We start from the raw sequence: 22,533 nt of genomic DNA, 5'->3' as shown, positions 1-22,533 counted from the left end.
GTGCGTCCTCATCACTTAGAGCAGCCCGGTCGCCGCGGGTCCTGATGAACATCCGTTGAATGAACGTTGGCGAACGCGCTGGGTTGCGTGCAGCATTTAGAAGTGTTAGATGAGAGGGTGGATCATGGGCAAACTGACCTGCTCTTATTGGTCAGGGAAGGCTTCCTTCAGGAAGGGATGCTGAAAGGTGAGTGGACACTAACCGGATGAAGCAGGAGAGGGCGAGTGATGGGGACCAGCAGTGTGGTCGTAGAAATGGACAGGAGACTCGGAGCAAAGGAAAACACAGGTGCAGGGGCACCAGCTCCGGCAGCCGTTTCAGGGGAAGCGGTGATGAGACGGGCTCGTTGCAGCATTAACCACCCTGCCTTATATTCCAACAACAGTCTCCGGTCGGCCACACCTCTGTGATCAACACACACTGTCGATCATTCACAATGGCAGGGAATAGTATCCCAACTTGAGCTGAGTAACCTGAGGTCTGTCGTTTTTGCATGTTGTTACAGTTACACATCTAAACGTAGCCCTTGTGGGGCTTTCTCCAAATACATGGGACCTCGCTCAGCACCCTCACTGGCTGGCAAGGCAGAGAGTGCTGTCCCCACAGCATGCGTGGGCAAGAAGCCTCAGCAAGGTTAATTGGCTGGACTGTGGCCGGCCAAGTTGGGATGTAAAGCTACTTCTTTCCTATGAACTGAATTGGGCACCCCCATTCATATGTTGATGCCCTAACTCCCAGTGTGTATTTGGAGATGGAGACTATAAAAAATAATTAAGATGCAGTGCGGCTATAAGGGTAGGCCCTGATCCAATAGAATCAGTGTCTTAATAAGAAGACACATCAGAGAACAATGGTCTCTCTCCCGCTCTCTCCCTCTCTCCACCTCCACCTCCAGCTCCATCTCTGTCTTTCTGCCTCTCTGCCTCTCCACAGATGCTCAGAGGAAAGCCATGTGAGGCAGAGTAGCCATCCACAAGCCTGGAAGAGAGCCCTCCTCAACACAGGGGACGGATCTTCCTGACGGATCTGAGAATCTGGCCTCCAGAACTCAGGAATAACTTCCTGTTATTTAAGGCACTGGCCTGTGATACTGTGTTACAGCAGCCCTAGCAGACTCATATAGTCTGAAGATATATGTGCTATTGTTATACACGGTGACACAGCTTTTTCCTTAATGATAAAGAGGGACAAGAACCTGGGCCATCGAGGTGTCAGTCCTAGGTTTCTTCTGTGGGCCATACTTCCTGCCACTGACAACCCCACTAACCGAGGGGGTGATAGCAGGGTCAGTGACCAGGCAGCATCCTAATCCCACCCTTTATTTTGGGGGAGACCAAGGGGTGGGTAGCCATGGACTTCAAGGTGTGGGCAGAGCGAGTGGCCCGTGATTGTCCTGGACCCAGGGATGCTTCCAGGTCTGGGAAATTCAAACGAGCACCTTCTGCGGGGCTGAGCGTGATCAGAGAGAAGCAGGGCTGTGGGGCCTCTGCCTCCGGACGGCTGAGCTCCACCCGCTGCCTCATCTGCGTGTACGGCGTGTGTATGCCTCACTCCAGGTGCCCTCTGGGCAAACACCCAGCACCCGGAGCAGGGCCGGCACCTGCTCAATAGCTACGTGGGCTTCAGTGTTACTTAACCTCTGTCTTCCTGCTTTCAACTCATCTTGAAAGTGGGCTGAGTGACCTGCCTTGCACAGTGCCAACATGATGCCTAGAAGTCAGCAGAATTATCACTACGATCAATGACTCCGAGGACTTCTGCTTTAAAATGAAGATTGTAGAATTGAGTCTTTAGCCCTTTTTGCCTTGGGCTGAGAAAGTATAAAACATTCATTCTAAGGTGTCTTCCCCACAGAGACAATAATCTGATAAGCCATTTGGTGTCTGGGCTGGGTTCCTCTTGGTGCTGCTGTGTGCAGAAATAGCAGAATGCTCATCCCTTTTAAGGTCGAAGTTCATTGTGTTTTGGGGAAAAAATTCTTTCCCTGAAACATGTAATAGTATTCCGTATGTGTGCATGTAAAATCCACCCTAGTCTGCATGCTTGGTCCTTCAATGGCACAAACCCGACCCTGAAGTCTGCCTACTGAGGGAAACCGATCAGGGAGGGGGAGCAGGCAGGCCTGTCTTTGCAGTAGGCTTAAACTCAGAAGCATAAGCATTCAGACAGGCAGAGGAAGGAAGGAGCATGCTGTACCCACCTGCCACTGCTGATGAGGGGCTTATTTCTAAGACACACACAGCACAACGCACACACCATGCGGGGAGAAAACAGAAGACATAGATCACACATTTCAGATGGTTGGTGGACATCGTTTGGCCAATGTCAAAGCCGAAAGCTTGTTCGGGGTCTGATGTGCACGGGGGAAGGTGAATCCCTTTTCCTTCTACTCACCGGACACTTCCCTATCACCAAATGTCAGCAAATGAGCAAATACACACACACGAGAAGGCTCACAACAAGCTGGTCCGAGGAGATGGACACAGCAGTGTGGGAAGGTCAGTGGGAGAAGGAGCGGGATCCCCAGGGAGGCCATCACGGCTCTGGAGACCTCTCTGTCCACCTGGGAGAGAAAGACCTCCAGAGAAGGCTTTGATGCCCCAGCTGTGGACAGAGCAGTCCTCTTGTTGGACTCAGGACTGCTCCATTCATTCCAATGAATGAGGACACAGCATAGCAATCGACAGGAGAAACATGATGGCAGCAGTTGACTTGACTTAAAACTATAAATACACCCCCCCCCAAATATAGACTCTTACTATAAAAGGTATCCAAAAATTATATCTAATTTACCTTCTAGACCTTTACATAGTATTACAATTGAACTGTTCCCTGAGTCTGTAAGGTGCAGACCTTGCCGTTCAGTAGGTCAGGAGATATCAGTTACACTGTAAACAGCACTGTATCACACGTGAGGACAATGACACGGAGAAGCATTTTGCATCTAAGGCGGGGGGTTGAGCAGTACCGATGGACAGAGGCCAAGCAGATCATGCTTTTCTCCCTCTCCAGTCCCTCGATCCCCTCCCATGGCCCGGCCCACTGAACCCAGGCTTCCTGCACTCACCATACAGTGTGATGCTGGCATTGGTGTTCCCCAGCTTGTTTGTGGCCACACAAGTATAGTTCCCATAATCCTTTTCTGAAACATTGAAGAAAGTCAGAGTGGATATGCGCCCTTTATTCTCGATCCTCATGCCGTCCAAGCCGGTGGCCAGCCTGCAACGAGACAAGTACTGCTGGTCTGGGTCTACAGATGGAGCGAAGGAGCCAGCAGAGGTGCTGGGAGAACTGATACCACAGATCAGCCTGCACGGAGGCTTCCCCGCACAAAACCCTGCCCGCCGTCTAACCCCGTTCCTGGAACTCAAGCCCTGAGCACCACGCCTCCCGTTGGGAGGCAAGGGGGAAGGAGGCTCACGCTCCAAAGGCTAAATGACTGGCTTCTCGTCAACAAAGACTGTCAGGTACAACTCATCTCAGATTCAGAAAGAAGCTCAAAATCATGTCCACTTCCCAGCTTCCTCCATTGGTTGTTTCTGGTTCTAAAAGGAGACCCTTACAAAGGCCACAATGCATGCTGGTTTCACCGTATCTTGGTCCTTCACGTCATCACTCCCCTGCCATGTGGGAAAGGGTCCTTCGGCCCTGCTCCGGACATGCCCGTTTTCACTGTCAAGGTACCTGGTATCTTCCTTGAACCACTGAAACTCCGCTGTCGGCACGGCCGAGGCTTCGCAGCTCAAGATGCCCTTCTGGCCCACGGAGACACCGGTGTTCTTGGCTTTCGAGATATAGGGAGGGTCTGTGGGGGGAAGGCACAGTGATTCCGTGAAATGGATACAAGGCACATTCAGTCACCTGGTGTGCGAATGGATTTCTTACGGCACCCTACCTTCCCAGTTAAATAGCCATCTATTGTAGGGGGGGAAAAACAAAACAAAAACTTCTTGCTTGAAGATATTGCATTTACCCCAGCATCTTCTTTAGGGCTTCAAACCAACTCAAAGCTAACAATTCTCCCCACTGGCTAAAGCTGTGACGGTCACAGGAAGGCTCCAGGGCAGGGGAGGCAGTGATGGGCACAGCAATTGATCAAGTGTTTTCCTGTTGGAGACAACTTGGGTCTATCAGAAAATGGCATTGCCGTGGCCAGCGTGTCCCTTCATCCCTAGTCCGTCTTTCCCCCCGAGAACGACCAACTCACAGTTCACGGTGACGGTGACTTTCCGCACGTCGGGCGCCGCGACGTCATTCAAGGCGCTGCATTCGTACTCTCCGGACTGGTCGCGCTTGATGTCCGAGATGTCCAGGTACTCATCCTCACTCACGAAGACCTGGCCTTCTGGGAGGAGAGAAGCAGGGGAGCAGTCGTGAACCTGGGAGACCAGGGACAGCGCACATTCACGTCCAGAACCGGTCGGATGAGATAGGAAACGCTGTAGAAGTGGGATTTAAACATCACGGTCACAAAACCCCCTGTTAGCCCCCAGAAGATGGCATTTGAAGAAATAAATGTTCTGCTCGAGTCTTGGGTCAGCGTGCTTTGTCCAATTCACTTGAGCTTTTTAGACCAATTGATAATGAGATATTACTGTGCTTAGGTGAATGTTATGAGATAAACTGACAGAGTCCATGTGAAACAGCACAGCGCGGTACTAACCTAGGGCATTTTAAAGAGAGTTGTCATGGGCAGTAATATAGTACAGCTGTGGGGACACCGTTAGTCTGTTAGTATGGCCATCTCAATGTTTCACTATGTAGAAAGGCCCTTCACTGCACAATGCAAATGACTACTGTGTGTAGGACAAATGAGTGACACTTAACAATTTACTACAAATAAGTGCCAGACAGCTGTTTGGTTTTCGCTGTGCAGGAGAAGATAAACTGAAGAATGAATAAATAAAAAAGGACTTTGTGACCCTATGCTTTAGGTGTTCAATAAAATTTGCCAACATAAAATAAACATGCCCGGCCAGTGTGGCTCAGTGGTTGAGCATCAACCCATGCACCAAGAGGTCGCCGGTTTGATTCCCCATCTCGGCACATGCCCAGGTTGTGAGCTCAATCCCCAGTGGGGGACGTGTTGGAGGTGGCCAATGGATGTTCTCTCTCATCCATGTTTCTATCTCTCTCTCCTTTTTTCCTCTCTCTTTAAAAATCAATTTTAAAAAAATTTACTTTTTTTTTTTTCAGTATGAAAATGTGAGCCTTTATTGGCAAGTAATTCACCAAACAAAAAGCAAATGAAAGCCAAATCTGTGGGTCAGATGCAAACAAAAACACTTGAAAATAAAGGGTCAGTAAAATTGGCCACATAACTAAGAGTTGCCACCAAAATGTTAGCTGGCAGAGCGGTCTGCTACTCTGAAAGCACCGACATCATGTTGGGCTGAGTGCATTCTTGCCCAAGGTGAATAAGCAAACAGTGCTAATGGTGTCTTGAATCACGGAGCTGTAACAAGTGTCCTGCTCAAAGATCATCTTCAATAGCTGTAGCTGTCAGTTCAGTAGATCCAGTGGTTCCCATAGATCGAAAGGCACAGATGTGTATGTTATTTAAGTTCAGTTACTCGTACTTAAAGTCAGTGCTGATTTGAGCTACTGGAGGAAGGCAGGACACACAGCAACGTTCTTCCACAATCAGGAGGTAAAGGGCAATACCTAGCCCCAACGAGCGTCAGAGCTAGTGGCTAACTCAACAAAAGTACTGAACAAATAATCGTGAACAGCAAAACTTGGCAAGAATCCCCGATACTTTTCAATGGAAGAATGTGGTCGCAGTTCTGTGATCTTTCATACTTACAGGGACTTTTGCTAAACATAGTACTCAACATCTAAAAAAATTAGAGCACTTTGTAATATTTAACTCAATTCCCTATTATATTCCTTTCTGGTAAAAAAAAAAAAAAAAATCCCAAAAAGGAGGCCATCTCTCAAACATGAGGAGTGACTTCATGGAAGATTTTAACAGAAACAGTAGAATCCAAACATCCATAGGAGTATGAGCCCCTTCAACAAATACACACTTATTAGAAAAATGCCTGCCAATGCTCAAAATATTTTAGGAATAACTCTTTTAAGGTTACTTTCAAGCATATGACATTCTTTTGAAAACTTCAACTGTGGCCAACTTGGTTCTTTTGAAAGTGAAACTTGATATCTGTAAGTTGAAAGTACATTTAGAAAATAAAGAGAATCATCAAGCTGGATATTGTTGTTTTTTTTTTTTAATTTATTTTTGTTACAAATGTTTATCTTTTTTTTCCCCATTAACACCTTCCTCCCCATCCCCCCACCCCATCTCCAGCTTTGTTGTCCGTGTCCATTGGTTATGCATACATGCATATAAGTTCTGTGGTTTATGTCTTTCCTCCCCCCACCATCCCCTCTTCTGAGGGTTGTCAGTCTGTACCCTAATTCCACATCTTTGGTCTGCCCTATTCCTCAGGCTGTTATGTTCATTATATTCCACAAATAAGTGAGATCATGTGACATTTGTCTTTCTCTGTTTGGCTTGTTTCGCTTAGAATAATACTTTACAGGTCTCTCCATGTCGCGTGAAAGGATAAGAGATATATTTTTTTACAGCTGCATAGTACTCCATTGTGTATAAGTACCACTGCTTTTTTATCTGTTCGTCTACTGATGGACATTTGGGCTGTTTCCAGATCTTAGCTATTGAAAGTAGTGCTACTATGAACATGGGGGTACATATACTCTTTCTGGTTGGTGTTTCAGTCTTCTTAGGGTATATATCTAGAAGTGGGATCACTGGGTCAAATAGCAATTCAAGTTTTAATTTCTTGAGGTAATACCATAGTGTTATCCATAGTGGCTGCACTAGTCTGCATTCCCACCAGCAGTGTACTAGAGTCCTGTTTTCTCCACACCCTTGCCAGCACTTGTTTGATGATTTGTTGATGGCAGCCATTCTGACAGGTGTGAGGTGATACCTAATTGTTGTTTTAATTTGTATCTCTCTGATGATTAGTAACGATGAGCATTTCTTCATATGTCCCTTAGCTATTTGTATGTCCTGTTGGGAGAGGTGTCTACTTAGCTCCTCTGCCCATCTTTTTAATTGAGTTCTTTGTCTTTCTTTTGTTAAGTTGTATGAGTACTCTATATATTTTGGAAATTAACCCCTTAACCGATGTATCATTGGCAATTATGCTCTCCCATACAGTGGGTTGCCTTTCCATTTTGATGGTTGTTTCTTTTGCTGTGCAGAAGTTTTTAGATTGATGTAGTCCCATGTGCTTATTTTTGCTTTGTTTCTGTTGCCTAGGTGATGTATCATTGGAAATTCTGCTGCTTATTATGTCCAAAATTTTGTTGCCTACATTTTCTTCTAAGATTTTTTATAAATTCACAAGTCACATTTAAGTCTTTTATCCATTTTGAGTTTATTCTTATGTATGGTGTAAGTTGGTGGACTACTTTCATTTTTTTGCATGTAGCTGTCCAATTTTCCCAACACCATTTTTTAAAGAGGCTGTCTTTACTCCACTGTATGCTCTTGCCACCTTTGTCAAATATTAATTGAGCATAGTGTCTTGGGTTCATTTCTGGGTTCTCTGTTCTGTTCCACTGGTCTATATGCCTGTTCTTGTGGCCAGTCCCAGGCTGTTTTGATTACAGTGGCTTTGTCGTATAACCTGATATCTGGAATTGTGATCCCACCTACTTTGTCCTTCCTTTTCAAGATTGCTATGGCTATTTGGGGTCCTTTTTCATTCCATATAAACTTTTGAAGTATTTTTTCTAGTTCTGTGAAGTATGTCATTGGTATTTTGATGGGGATTGCATTGAATCTATATATTGCTTTGGGTAGTATGGACATTTTAATGATGTTAATTCTTCTGAACCATGAACAAAGTATGTGCTTCCACTTTTTTATATCTTCTCCTATTTCTTTTTACAATGTCCTGTAGTTTTCTGCAAATAGGTTCTTTACTTCTTTGGTTAAGTTTATTCCTAAATATCTTAAGTTTTTTTGCTGCAATGGTAAATGGGATTGTTTTTTAAGTTTCTCTTTCTGTGACTTCACCATTGGTGTATAAGAATGCTGTCAATTTCTTGATGTTAATTTTGTATTCTGCTACATTGCAAATTCATTTATTAAGTCTAGTAAATTTTTGATGGAGTCTTTGGGGTTTTCTATATATAGTATCATGTCATCTGCGAATAATGACAGTTTCACTTCCTCCTTTCCAATTTGGATCCCTTTTATTTTTTCTTCATGTTTGATTGCTGTGGCTAAGACTTCCAGTACTATGTTAAATAAGAGTGGCAAAAGTGGGCAACCCTGTGTTGTTCATGTTCTTAAAGAAAATGCTTTTAGTTTTTGCCCATTAAGCATGAGGTCTGCTGTAGGTCTTTCATATATGGCCTTTATTATGTCAAGATATGATCTCTCTATTCCCACATTGCTGAGCATTTTTATCAGAAATGGGTGCTGGATTTTGTCAAAGGCTTTTTCAGCATCTGTTGATATGATCATGTGGTTTTTATCCTTCATTTTGTTTATGTGGTGTATGACATTTATTGATTTGCAAACATTGTGACAGCCTTGCATCCTTGGGATGAATCCCACTTGGTCATGGTGAATAACTTTTTTGATATATTGCTGGATCCGATGTGCTAGTATTTTGTTCAGGATTTTGGCACTTATGTTCATCAGGGATATTGGCCTGTAGTTTTATTTCTTTGTAGTGTCTTTTTTTTGGTTTTGGAATTAGAATTATATTGGCCACATAAAATGAGTTTGGAAGTCTTTCTTCTTCTTGAATTTTTTGAAATAGTTTGAGGAGAATGGGTATTAGTTCTTCTTTGACTGTTAGGTAAAACTACCCCCATGAAGCCATCCAGGCCTGGGCTTTTGTTTGCTGGGAGAGTCCTGATTATGTCTTCAATTTCCTTAGTTGTTATTGGTCTGTTCGATTTTTTTATCTCTTCCCAGTCCAGTTTTGGGAGACTATGTGTTTGTAGAAATTTGTCCGTTTTGCTTAGATTGTCAAATTTGTTGCCATATAATTGTTCGTAGCATTTGTTAACAATCCTTTGTATTTTTGTGGTGTCAGTTTTTACTTCTCCTCTTTCATTTTTGATTTTGTGTATTTGGTTTCTCTCTCTTTGTTTCTTGGTGAGTGTAGCTAAGGGCCCATCAATCTTGTTTATCTTTTCGAAAAACCAGCTCTTTGTTTCATTGATCCTTTGAAATATTTTGGGTTTTTTTTTTGGTCTCTATGTCATTTATTTCTGCTCTGATCTTTACTATTTCTTTCCTTCTATTTGCTTTGGGGTTTTTCTTTTGTTTGCTTTCTAGTTCTTTAAGTAGTGAGGTTAGATAGTCTATTAGAAATTTTTTTTGTTTCTCGAGGTAGGCCTGTAGTGCTATGAACTTTCCTATCAGAACTGCTTTTGCTGTATTTCATAGATTTTGTGTTGTTGTGTGTTCATTTTCATTGGTTTCCAGGAATTTTTTAATTTCTTCCTTGATCTCTATGGTAACCCACTCATTGTTCAATAACATGCTATTTATCCTCCATGTGTTCAAATGTCTTTGCATGTTCTTTTTGCAATTGATTTGTATTTTCATTCCATTGTGATCTGAGAAGATGCTTGATATGATTTCAATCTTCTTGAATTTGTAGAGACTTGCTTTGTGTCCTAACATATGGTCTATCTTTGAGAATGTCCCATGTGCACTTGAGAAGAATGTGAATTCTGTAGTTTTGGGGTGCAATTCTCTGTAAATACCTATTAAATCCATTTGGTCTAGTGCTTTATTTAGTGTCTCCTTGCTATTTTTTTTCCTAGAGGATCTATCCAGTGATGTCAGCGGCATGTTGAAGTTCCCTGCTATGATTGATTTGCTTTCGATTTCTCCTTTGAAGTCCCCAGAAGATTTTAAAAATATTTTGGTGCTCCTATATTGGGTGCTTATATGTTTACCAAGCTTATATCTTCCTGTTGGATAGATCCTTTCAATATTATGTAGTGGCCTTCTTAGTCTCTAGTTATGGCCTACATTTTTAAATCTATTTGATCAGATATGAGTATTGTTACCCCAGCTTTTTTTCCTTTCCGTTTGCTTGGAAGAGTTTTTTTCATCCCTTCACTTTCAACCTATGTGAGTCTTTTGTTGTGAGGTGGGTCTCTTGTAAACAACATATATGTGAGTCATGATTTCTTATCCAGTCAGGTACTCTGTGTCTTTATATGGGAGCATTCAATCCATTTACATTTAAGGTGATTATTGATATGTTCTTATTTATTGCCATTTTTGCTTAGTGTGGTTATATTTTTCTTCCTATTTCTTCTACTAATTACATCAGTCCTTTTAACATTTGTTGAAGTGCTGGTTTGGTGCTAATGTATTCTCTTAGCCTATTTTTTTTTTTTTTTTTGTCTGGGAAGCTCTTTATTTGATCTTCTATGTTGAATGATAGCCTTGCTGGGTAGAGTAGTCCTGGATTCAGATCCTTGTTTTTTATGACCTTGATTAATTTATGCAATTGCCTTCTGGCCTATAGTGTTTCTGTTGAGAAGTCAGCTTAGAGCCTTATGGAGGTCCCTTTGTAGGTAACCTGTTGCTTAACTCTTGCTGCCTTTAGGATTCTCTCTTTGTCTTTAATTTTTGGCATTTTAATTACTATGTGTCTTGGTGTGTGCCTGTTTGGGTTCTTCTTACTTGGGGCTCACTGTGCTTCTTGAATTTGAATGCCTTCTGCCTGCACCAAATTAGGGAAGTTTTCTGTCACTATTTCTTCAAATATATATTCTCTAAACCTGTTCATTTTCTTCTTCTTTGGGAACTCCTATGATGCAAATAGTATTATGTTTCCAGTTGTCCCTACTGGAAATAGTTCTCTTAAGCTGTCTTCCTGTTTTTTAATTGTTTTTTCCTTTTGGTTTTCTGATTGGTTGATTTTTTATCGAGGTTGGAAATGTGTCCTGAAGGGGAGGGATGTGTTCTGGTCCCCACTCCCGGTCTTGAATGTGAGTGTCTCTCCTGAATGGTATTGCTGGTTGAGGCTGGTCTCAGGCACCAGAGGGAAACTTAGAACATTTCAAGGAAGACACTCCAGAGCATGGTACCTCCTGGGGCTTGGGACAGGGCCCTCTTTGCTGGGATCTCAGAGTGATGATGCTGAACACAGCCCCCTGCCCCCACAGACATTTAATCATTCGGGTTAGTGCATGTTGTAACTCCTCAAGGTTCATTAGAGGGATACATACACATATGTATATACACAATATTTCATCCTTTTTTCCTTATTTTTCTTAGACTTAATAGAATCTCAGAATTAAAGGAGATTCTAAGATTACGTATTTCAGAAAGTCTAACAAAGATGAATATTGCCTCATTGTTGAAATAATGCTGGGGGACCAATCTAAGTGTTTATAAGGGTTAAACAACAAGAAATCAAATGCACCAAAACAAATTTGTAGATTCATTGTACAGTACCTTTTCTGCAATGAATAAATATGGCAGGATCGAAAGTCAGGTTTCCTACTTCAAAGACTCCGTTATTCTTTCAAAATGTAGTACAGTGTATTGGCCACAGGTAATTAAAACCCACTGCATTTACCCAAACAAATGAGCAACCTGCAAGGGGCCTCAGGCAGGGGCACTGACCCCTTCCTTGGAGAGAATGGGAGAGACCATATCATGCTGCGTGGTGGAGATGGGACAGATGTCTTCAAGGCCCTGAGAAAACAGGTCAATGACTCCAAGTCAGTGGCAGAGTGGTGGCTGCATGAAGGGAAGGGGTCAGTTCGGAGACGAACCAGGCCGGTGTGCTGGGACCGGGAGTGGTCTCGCACTTGGGTGAGCAGGACGGTTCCTGGTCCCTTCGTGGGGGAAGGGTAGGACAGAGCAGCACTCTCTGGAGTGGGGATCTATTTTCTCTCTGTCATGCTGTGTGTACGGGATGGCTATGTGACAGCAAAAAAAAGGAGGAAGGAAGAGAGTGTTTCATGCAAAATGGGGATCATTACGATAATATGACCTCATTAAGTGAGAAAATGAATTTTTCAAGTTTGTGCTATAAAATGAGAGCTTCTCAGATTTTAATTTGCATATGAATTCTTCTAGGATTTATATATATATGTGTATGTGTATATGTGTGTATGTGTATGTGTGTATGTGTATATGTATATATGTATATGTACCTGATTCAGGGGGCCTAAAGTGGGGCCTGGGATTCTGTACTCCTAACAAGTATCCAAGGATTTCTGTGCTGTGGGTCTGAGGCCCACACTGAGTACTGACGCTAGAACGCATCATCACCTTCTCCTCCTGGCTCTCTTACTCACACATGTATAATTACCTGCGCTGTGAAGTGGCCAGTAGGTCAACCAGGGCCACTGAGTGCCTCTCATGCTAAGGTCTCTGTGGAGCAGCGTATCAAGGACAACTTCTCTTTGGAGTACAAGGCTCAGAAGGGTCCATTGAGTTTGAGCATCTGCTCCCTTAAAGCTTAAAGCTCCTTATGGTCTTACTACAAAACATGCGCGCTGTCAACACTGTTACTTGGCTAAGAGATGGGACACCCACGCTGACACTCCTCATCTCAAGCCCATTGAAGGTGGCGCGATGCTATTTTCTTATCCACTTCGAATACTGGGCGAGATTTTTAAAGCAGAAGGAGTCTAGGTTGCTCAGGGCCTGGAGACCGGGGGAACTGCAGGGGTTGCGCCTTCCCTGCCCACTGCAGGTCCGGTTGCAATGCAGCGCTCTGACTCCACGCTGCAGAGGAGGGGCAGAGGCCGCGAGCTGCCAGGGGCAACCTGCTGCCCTGGGGGCAAAGGGCGGGAAACGGGCTGGGAGACACGCAGAGGGCGGGACAGAAGGGACAGCGGGCGGAGGCAGAGGAAGTATGCACTGGGGTGAGGCAGTAAAGAAGGGCAGCTGCAGAAGGCTTGGTGCCAGTGGACACATTCGGAAGAGACTTTCAGAAGGGACCTTAAGAGAGGTGTGCTCCCTGACACAGTGCCCGAACAGGCGCATCCCGTCTGCCTCACGGCTTTGCTTGATGGTGAGGTGTCCTGTAATAAGCCGTAACCTAGGGGCATTATCAACCTGCTCTGTGCCTTCAGACAGCCCAGTACAACATGGGTGCCAGCAAAGGAAGTGGATTCTGAAGCACTGGCAGGAATATATTTACCAGGAGGGGCTATTCCTTTCCACGGAGGAGCGCTTGGGAGAAGATACGCCTGCTTCACGGTATTAGCGAGATTTCGATCTGCAGGGACACAGACAAGACCGTTTATCAGGGGGTGGGGGAGGTCCCTGGTCCAGGCCCCTTGGACATAGGACATGGTCCGGGGAGTGGGGGGATTAAGCCCTCGGGCTCTGTGGGCACCAGGGGTTTCTTCTCCAGGGACTGTCTTATGACTTATCACAGTCACAGAATGCAAAGAACAAGCTCTGGATAAGAAGGACCTGCTCCATCTTAGAAATGCCGGGGCAGAGAGACTGTCTCGGGGAAGGATCCTGGGGTGGCCGATGTCCCTGGCCTAACTCCCACCCACCATGACGGAGGAGTCGAGGAACACTGTGGAGGGTGCAGATGGTGCAGAAGACAAAGTCATTGACCCTGGGTCGTCTACAGTCTCATGAGCCCCAAACTGGAGGAGTTTATAGTTTTCTGCCCTTGAACTCAATTATTAAAAAAAAAAAAAAAAAAAAGATTATTCTTTATTGATTTTAGAGAGAGAAGAAAGGAGAGGGAGAGAGAGAGAGAAACATTGATGAGTGAGAACATTGATTGTCCGCCTCCTGCATGCCCCCCACTGGGGATCGGGCCCAGAACCTGGGCATGTGCCCTGAGCAGGAATCAAACCAGCAACCTCTTAATGCATAGGTCAACACTGAGCTCAATTCTTAAAATTCTCATTCTTAAAATTCTTAATTTTTAATTGAAATGAAGTGTGGTGGGTCAGAAAGAGGTACTAAGAGCTGAATGAACCTAAGCATTCAGGGATGAAGAGATCGAATAGGAAATCAGAATAAATTCTGGAAGCTTCCTGACCCAGCTCTTTCCCCCTTTCCATCCCGTCCCTCCATGCCAGCTGCATCTTGGCCATCACTCCTATGTCCAATTTTCCCTTCTTTTGTCTCACCAATTCCTTAGAATTATAGAGTTGAAAGGATGATGAGGTTCAAAGACTGTAGCCTTCTACTATTTTGGATTATTGTCCCTCACAGAATATCTCCCCCTTGGGATGACTCCATGAGGTAGCCTAATTTCTTTGCTAGAATATTCACGTAGTCCAAAAAAATTATCCTTATATCAAAACAAACCCAGCCTGGTAACACCTTTGAAGTGATTAAAAGTTGCCTCCTAGGTGTCCCCAGCCCACTGTCCTTCTCACAAGCCAAGGGAAGCTACTGCTCTACCTACAGAAGTTACTTTTGAGGTTAAATGTCAGCTTCTGTCACAGCTTTTCTCATGAGATCCATCAGGAGGTGGCTCGCAGTGGCACATGCCTAGGAACAGGTGCCACAGAGAACATGAGCTCAGGAGGACGAGAGCAGGAGAGACAGGACCCGTGTTCAAGGAGGCACCTCCACAGAGCATGGCCAGGAAATGGCCGGAGGAAAGAGAAGTCGGACGGACAGGAAAGCCAGAGGAGAAGGAAGCCAGTGGGAGTGGGGAGAGGTGCACACCCCGGAAGTCCATGTGGCTCCAATGGTAGGATTTCTGGAAAAGCAAGAAAAGAAGTTTGCCTCCTGCCCAGCAAGAAGGGCTAGCATAGGTGATCACTATCAGCACTAAACTTGGAAGGTTGGAGTCAGATGTGCAGATGATCAGGCACATGCTTCTGACTGGGTGCACCACTGCTGGGTTGTTTGATCTATCTGGGAAAATCGCTTCTTGCCCACTCACCAAGCTGCATCAAGGCACTGAAATTCTACCCCTGCCGGGAGTGGACCATGCCTAGAAAAAGTGCATTGACTGGCATCTTGTGTATTTGCTGGACATCATGCCCTAGAGGTCAGGAGCAAGGTCGGGCCAAGGAAGGGACTGTCCGAAGCCGTCCCTTTCCACTGCTTCTCCGCCCTGAGGTACGTAGGACACGGTAGGTACCGTCAGAAATCCATGTGGGACGTGTGCCCCGTTCTCGTCACTCATCCGTTTCTCTCTCTATGATTCTGGTCAGTAGAACATAATCACACAAAATGAGCCACAAAGATCAAGATATTAGCTTTCCTGCTGTCAAGCTGGGCTTGCTTGCCATCTGAGGCTGACACAGGTTCTTGCTTTTCGCTCTACGAACTGAAGATATGTAGACTTGTGCAGTAGGAATACCGGACTTGGGTACTCAGTCACAGCCCGAAAGTTGGCCTGTGTTGCAATGGAGACAGGTAGGGAGGACCCCTCAGGCCCCAGCAGAAGTGGAACAGAAGGTGAGGGGAACCTGGAGTGCTGCCCCCACTCCAGATGATGGCCTTATTCCTGCTCAGCTGGGTCCAGTGGATGCCTGAGTAAATCACCTTTCCAAGGACAATAGTTGCCCATCACCTATGGGGGAGAAAACGTGTGACCGCAGTGGAAGAGGGGCCTTTTCCTCCAGGGGGTGCAGGGGGCGTTTCTGTCCGGAACCTGCGGGCGGCCACCTAGTGTCTCTCTCCTTCCTAGAGGTCTCCTGGCACTGTCTCGGTCACACACCTCCTGGCACGGAGCCTGCTTCTTCTGCAGAACAGAAACATTGGAAACATCCCTGAGCTGGGTTTGGGGGAAGGTTTTAGCACCTGGGACAGTTTGGTTCACAGGAGCTCAGTCTTGTACTGTTAGAGCTTGCTTCCTCCATGGTGCTGAGAAGGAAGTACCTTTTCTCCTTCTTTGAACTCCTTGTGCATCTAGTGTAAGATAAACATACAGTAGTTGTTCACTCTTCTGATAGCTAGAGGCTTGGAGACTCCAAACCCCCCTGCCCCGGCCCCAAACTCTTCCTCTCCATTTACTTAATCTTTCCTCTCTCTGCCAGTGTCTGCCCTCCCCACCCCTTGACTGTCCTTGCAATGGGCAGGTCTGGGCTCCCGTCCTGACCTGAACAGGGAGTGTGGACAGCAGTACATGCCACCCTTGCCCGCTCCCAACCCCAGGACGCTCCCTTCACTGCCTTGAAGTTGATGAAAAGTGTGATAAACCCTCTGTTTCATTTTCCCTTATTTAATGCAAGCAACTGAATTGTGCTCGACTCATTTTGGTTTGGATACTCTGGGTCAACATCTCCCTTGCAGGCGGCGACAGAAGCTCTTTGTCTTGGGCTCCGAGGACCGTCCCCAGGCTGAGCCGTCGGGGCCTCCCCGCGGAAGGGTGGCTCACCCTTACAGGCTGCCTGGCTGGCCTCCTGGAGCTGGCAGCAGCTGGCCAGTGAGCAGTGTTACCGCGAGAGCTAACTGCACCTCTTGTGGGGGGAGAGTACGTGAGCCGCGCTCCCAGCAGCTGGGGGCACAGACGCTCCGCCAATGGGGAGTTTCCTAGTCGGCCCCGTGTTCTGATGGGACAGCTGAGGATGGCACAGGAGGAGAAGTGCTCAAGGGACTTGTCCAGTAGACCCAGTGCACCCAAAGAGCACGATGTACCAGAAAGCTCAACTCTGGTGCAGGGATCCTTTCACCAGGCGGAGAAAAGCCAAGGGTGAGTGGATGGGAAGGGTTTGTCTGGAGACGGATGCAGTGAAGAGACTGCGAAGGACCCTCTCGGCAGGTCTAGGAGGGAGCGCCTAGCGGCCTCCCCCCAGGCGCTTCAGAATCCCCCAAAGGGCACTTTGCTTACAGACTGATCACACTGGCCTGGGATGGAGCCCCAGTAGCAGCACACTCAGCGAACAGTCATGTACAAGGATGACGGAGATGACCCCCTGGCTAGCACACTGGGGACTCTGTGGCCGTAACTTTCCAAGCGTCAGTTAAGTCTGCAGACTTCAGGCTCGCGCTGCGGGGGAGGCATGAGGGCCTGGTAGCACATGGTGCCCTGACCAGGTTCAGGCCCTCTGACGGTCCCTTGGCCTCTGTGAGGGACATCAGTCCTGATGGCCACAGGTGAGACCCAGAGAGGGGGCCTGGCAGTGTGTACGGTAATGGTAGCCAGGGCTGGGCCTGATGGCGTGTCCACCCTTCATCAGCCCACAGTGGCCAGAATGCCCAGGTCCGCAGCAGGCGTGGAGGACAGAGCAGCTTCCTCCCAAAGCACAGTGAAGACAGTGGCTGGTTTGGTTTTACTTGGGTTGTTTTCCCCCCGAGATGAGTTCATTACATGTATTAAGACTCAAGACAAGAGATTGTTTAGAATCTAGATGATATTGTTAACCAAAGTGACAGCCCCCAAGTGCGTGATACAGAAATACCCGGGGCACAGACCGTGTAAATGAAAGTGCAGAGTGCGCCCCAGAGAAAGGCGATAGGGGTGGGTCGGAGATACAGACGGACAGACAGATGGATCGGGATGAGAGACAGGCAGACGGAGACAGAGGCAAAGGGAGACGGAGAGAATGGAGACACAGCGAACGGATTTCATCCGCAGGCAGACAAGCGACGGAGGGCAGGAGCTGAAACTCACTGAGAACAGAAGCCCACGTGGATGAAAAGAGCAGCTAACATGTATGTCCTAAACTGCATCCAAATATAAACAGAAACAAGCAATTCAGACCAAAGGAGATAGAAACTGAAGAAAAAAATCATTACTTTTGAAAAGCAGAGCGTAAATAGCGGAGTTATTGACAAGATATTGAAGACGCTTGAAAACGTTTTATTTATTGCACGTTTTCTTTCTTAATTACTACTATTAGCAATCTGAAGCAACAGGGTTATTTTGGTACTAACAACTAAAAAGTAAAATGGGTTCTAAATAAAGTACTGCTTTTAAAAACTCCATAATTAAAAAAACAAAACAAAACAAAAAAAACCTTGATTAGGCATTGAACGAGATATTGCTTCCTTCATTACTCACATCTTTTTTTTTTTTTTTTTTATCCTCACCCGACGACACTTTTCCCATTTTTTACACAGATAGAGTGGGAGGGAGAGAGAGGAAGAGAGAGAGAGAGAGAAACATCGACGTGAAAGGGACACATCGAGTGGCTGCCACCTGCACGACCAACCAGGGCCGGGGACAAACTACAGCCGAGGTACATGCCCTTAGCGGGAACCGAACCCGGGTCTCTCTGGACCGCAGTCCGATGCTCTAACCGCTGAGCCAAACTGGCCAGGCCATTACTCACATCTTTAGAAAGCCTGGCTCGACCCAAGCACGTAGAACCCATTTCTCAAAAAAAAGAATATTTCGGTGAAAGAGTGACGTCCTGTGCCACAGTGTGGTCAGTGGGTGTCTGACACCGAGTTACCTGAGGGTGCTTGGTGAAATCAGCTTCTTGAGCCCACAGTCTCTGGAGGGTCAGAGTCTATTGGGGTTAGGTGGTCTCCAACATCTTCAAATCGTTTTGAATAACAGCGTGTCCTCAGCCTGAAAGCTGTACCCCGAGCTTGCTCTGGGGGGATGAAACGTCCCCTCCAACCTCTGCACCTGGCTCCTTCCTGAGATTTCTGTTTGCTTGTTTTGCATGGCAATACCAACGAGCCATTGCTATTTCTACAATAGGGAGGCCTTATAGTTAGGTTTGTCGGGGACAATCCCAGGTGACACCTGCTTTCCAGGATGATGATGAACAGTGTCCTTTGTGCTCAGAGGTCTGCTGGCCAGGGGAAGGCCCTCCCTGGGGGGCTGTCCCGACATTCACACTTCTGAGTCTAATGACAGACAGTGGTTTGGTCCCCAAGTGACCTGTGGGTTGTCAGATATGTCCTCTGCTGGAAGAGGGTCGGGATGACCCGTGTGCTCTGTCCTTCGGGGACGGAAGGCCACTAGCCCAGCAGTGAGCCTTCCTGGACTGCAGACCAGAGGAGCAGCTTGCAGCCTAAGGCTCCTGCGTGAGGGCATCAGCACCGCTGCGCCCAGGGCGGAAACCCACGGGTCAGACACAGAACGCACCCCGTGATGGCGTGGGTGGCCCAGAGGCTCAGAAGCCGCCTTAGGCCTGTGCAGGGTATTGAGGGAGGCTCTCTGGAGGAAGAGTCCAGCCCTTTCTGCAGATGGGGCCTCGATGCAGACTGACTCCTCTTGCCTCCTCTCCTTCTTTCTTTTTCTTTTATTCATGTTCATTAATATTTTTGAAATACTGGTATCAGCTTCCAGGCAAAACACCCGCCGAGTCAAGCCGTGCTCTTGGCATGCAGGCCACAGCCGGAGACGTTCTGCACAGGTCGCACAGCAGGGAGGCGGCTTTGCTCACGCCTGCGCCTTCGGGGACCTGGGAGAAAGGGCCTAGGAGCACCTGCTGTGACGCTGGGTCCTTTTGGAAACTGTCTGTCGAGGGCTCTCTCTGCATCTGCAGCTTCTGCTCTTCTAGGCAAGTCGGTCTCCCTCTTACCATCCAACGTAGACCCTTAGGAAGCTGATTTCTCTGCTCCTGCCTCCCCCTTAGCCTGGTCACCACAGGAGTCTTATAATACGTGGCCTGCTGTGACTCTGTGCCAGTCACAGGAATAGGTGGAGAACCCCACTGATTGGACATCAGAAGACCTGAGATCTAACCTGTTTGGCCACTACTACGGCATGCGGTTTTGAGTAAGTGTTTTTAACAATCCAATTATTTTTTTCCTGTCGAATAAAAAATGGCACCAAGTGACCTCTAAGGTCAGATAACATCTTATAACTTAGCAGTATGCTCTATGCCCAAGAATTCCAAATAATTTCTTAAGTTCTGGAACTCTGATGCCCATGGTGCTGCTGGGCAGAGGTGTAACCCGGGAGCTCAGGGTCACTGACCTTTGAAGAAATACCAGAGACCCTGCGTCTGGCGAGCACGCTGCGGAACTGACCTAGGCTGCCCCAGCTGCACCTGGGGTCTGACCACGCAGGCTCAAGAATAGAGGCACCGTGCAGTTTCAAGGTGGCCCTCATCTGTCACTGCTCGGTAGCTGCTCCGAGAAGGGGAGGAAAGAGAGGTTTTGACAAGTATGAAGGACTGTGTGTGTCTGAAGGTAATGTCTTGTATTAATGGGGGAAATTCATTATTTCCTCTTCCTTCTAAGACTCCTATTCATGCAGATTTTGACAAGTAGCTGCTTTTTTCCCCTCCCCTTGATGGGTAGATTGGAATAATGTCTTCCAGGTACAACTAATCATCCACTTATATGATTCGAGGCCCATTTTCATGGCTCTGAGGTACATTCTAATGCAGGAAAGTGGGCTTCTCTTTGCTTTCCGTCCTCTCCTGTTTTCTCTGAAAATATTCCTTCTTAGTTATCCAATCCTTCCCAATCAGGGAACCAGTACTAAGAGATAAGCAGATCTATGGCATTACCAGAACAGAACCAACAAGATCGGAGGGACCATGTGCTGACTGGTTATGTGTCCATTTGAATGGGCTAAGGGGTGGCCCTGGCCGGGTTGGCTCAGCGGTTAGAGCATCGGCCTGTGGTCCAGTGAATGGGCGAAGGGGTGGCCCTGGCCGGGTTGGCTCAGCGGTTAGAGCATCGGCCTGCGGTCCAGTGAATGGGCTAAGGGATGCCTGGATGGCTAGTCAGTGTTAATTCTTGGTGTGTCTTTGAGAGTTTCCAGAAGAGATTAGCATTTGAACCAGTGGACCAAGTGAAACAGGTTGCCTTTCCCTATGTGTGCAGCCACCAACCAGGCCACGGAAGACGTGAACAGAAGGAAAAGTTGGAGGAAGGGCAAATTCTCCTTCTTCTTAACTAGGACATCCATCTTCTCCTGCCCTTGGACATCAGAGCTCCTGGTTCTTGGGCCTTCAAACTCTAGGACTTACATGAGTGCCCCCTCTCCCCCTACCTCCTCTGTGGCCTCTGGCTTCAGGGCTGGGATTCACACCATCCACTCCCCTAGTTGTCAGACCTTCAGACTCAGACTGAATTACATCACGGGCTTTCCTGATTCTTCTGTTTGCAGATGGCAGATCCTGGGACTTCTTAGTCCCCACAACAACATGAGCCAATTCCTATAATGACTCTTGTCTTGTCTGTCTCTCTCTATCCCATTGGCTGTTTCTCTGGAGAGCTCGGACAAAGTCAAGTCTAACAGAAGCCTAGGGAGCCAAGGTTCTCTTCTTCACTCTGCTATTAATTAGCCAGGAACTCTGGCCCACCCACTTCCCCTCACTCTCAGTGTTCTTATCTGAAAAATGGGTGCATTGAACCAGCACATTTTTCAGGTTCTCAGCCACTGTTCTTTTCCTACCTTAATCCGTGACAGCTCTTCTGGTGCAGTACATAGTGAGTCTGTGCTCTTATCACCAGTCACTGGACAGCAACCAGCTAGCTTTCGTCAAGGCCCGAGGCTTCTGGGGAGTGGAGTTTGGGGGTATGAATCCTGCTGCTGCCTCTGAAGCTTGGGGCCATCTCTGTCTGAAAGAGGCAGCCGCTCAGCCCCCTGGGTGGGAGGTGAAGGCCAAGGCTCCAGCCCTACAGCTCCCTCACCGGGCCCTGCGGCGCCCCCACGTCCGCCTCGTCCGGGTTCCCTGAGCGCGGTGGTCATGTGTCCCCGCAGGCCTGTCAGAATGAGCGCACCTGGGAAGGAAGGGAAGTCCCGGGAATTCCTGGATTTTCTTTCCTACGGGCTCAAACTGGCTTGTCAGTTTGGTTTTGGTTATCTCAGGAGGCATGGAACCTCTGCCTTCTTGGTAATCGGTGCCATTCTGGGGCAGAAAAACAAGGAGGGAGGTAAGGGTGACCGGGCAGGCCCGGAGGGAAGCACCCAGGATAAAAGGGGGAGGTTGGAGGAGCTGTTGTACATCACGCCACACAGGGCAGGTACCTGCAACCGGGTCTGTCGACAGGTGGGGCCTGTGGATTCCTAGGCCCGCGCAGAGGGAGTTCCTGAAGAGGACGGGTCAGGGTGGAGAGTGTCAGCCACCTTCACAATGCGCCCCTGCGCTTGCTCTACTAACACGCAATTCCAGAGCTGTTTTCAAATTATAAGATATTATATGCAGTCTGATTGTAACTCAAGCAATTAATGTAAGGAGCAGTGCTATTTATTTATTTATTTAAAAAAATTTTTTTCTTTATCGATTTTAGAGCAAGAGGAAGAGAGAGGGAGAGAGACAGAAAGATTGACGAGAGAGAACATCGATTGGCCGCCTCCTGCACGCCCCCCACTGGGGATTTGACCCACAACCTGGGCATGTGCCCTGACCAGAATTGAACTGGTGACCTCTTGGTGCATGGGTCGATGCTCCACCACTGAGCCACACCTGCCGGGCAGCAGTGCTATTTATTGGTTCTGCATATTACAGAGATGAACACAGAGATACACATATGATATGTATGCAGAGTAGTAGAGAAACATGCAATAGAGAAGTAAAACATAGAGCCATGGCCACTCTGATACCAATTCCAATGCCTGGGTTTTCCCCTCACAACGAGCAATTCAACACCAGCTGGTAGCCAACAATCAACTCAATGCTGATGCTATGATGCTATCTACCTGGAG

General features: G+C 47.0%; 1 protein-coding gene across 3 annotated transcripts in view; it reads right to left on the bottom strand.

Moving 5' to 3' along the window:
- OPCML (opioid binding protein/cell adhesion molecule like) overlaps positions 1 to 22,533 on the bottom strand; it is a 518,700-nt gene that overhangs the window by 13,640 nt on the left and 482,527 nt on the right. The window contains exons 4-7 of one of the 3 annotated variants that reach the window (XM_036276638.1): positions 4,209 to 4,346; positions 3,686 to 3,806; positions 3,069 to 3,220; positions 2,202 to 2,228 (exon numbers count right to left, since the gene is read on the bottom strand). In XM_036276638.1, coding sequence (XP_036132531.1) covers positions 2,202 to 2,228; positions 3,069 to 3,220; positions 3,686 to 3,806; positions 4,209 to 4,346 — 438 coding nt within the window. The remainder of the gene's footprint in view (positions 1 to 2,201; positions 2,229 to 3,068; positions 3,221 to 3,685; positions 3,807 to 4,208; positions 4,347 to 22,533) is intronic. The other 2 variants (XM_036276639.1, XM_036276640.1) reach the window with 2 other exon arrangements.

Source organism: Molossus molossus, unplaced genomic scaffold, assembly GCF_014108415.1.
Source record: "Molossus molossus isolate mMolMol1 unplaced genomic scaffold, mMolMol1.p scaffold_m16_p_22, whole genome shotgun sequence".
Lineage (NCBI taxonomy): Eukaryota > Metazoa > Chordata > Mammalia > Chiroptera > Molossidae > Molossus > Molossus molossus.
This window is presented reverse-complemented; position numbering and strand designations above follow the sequence as displayed.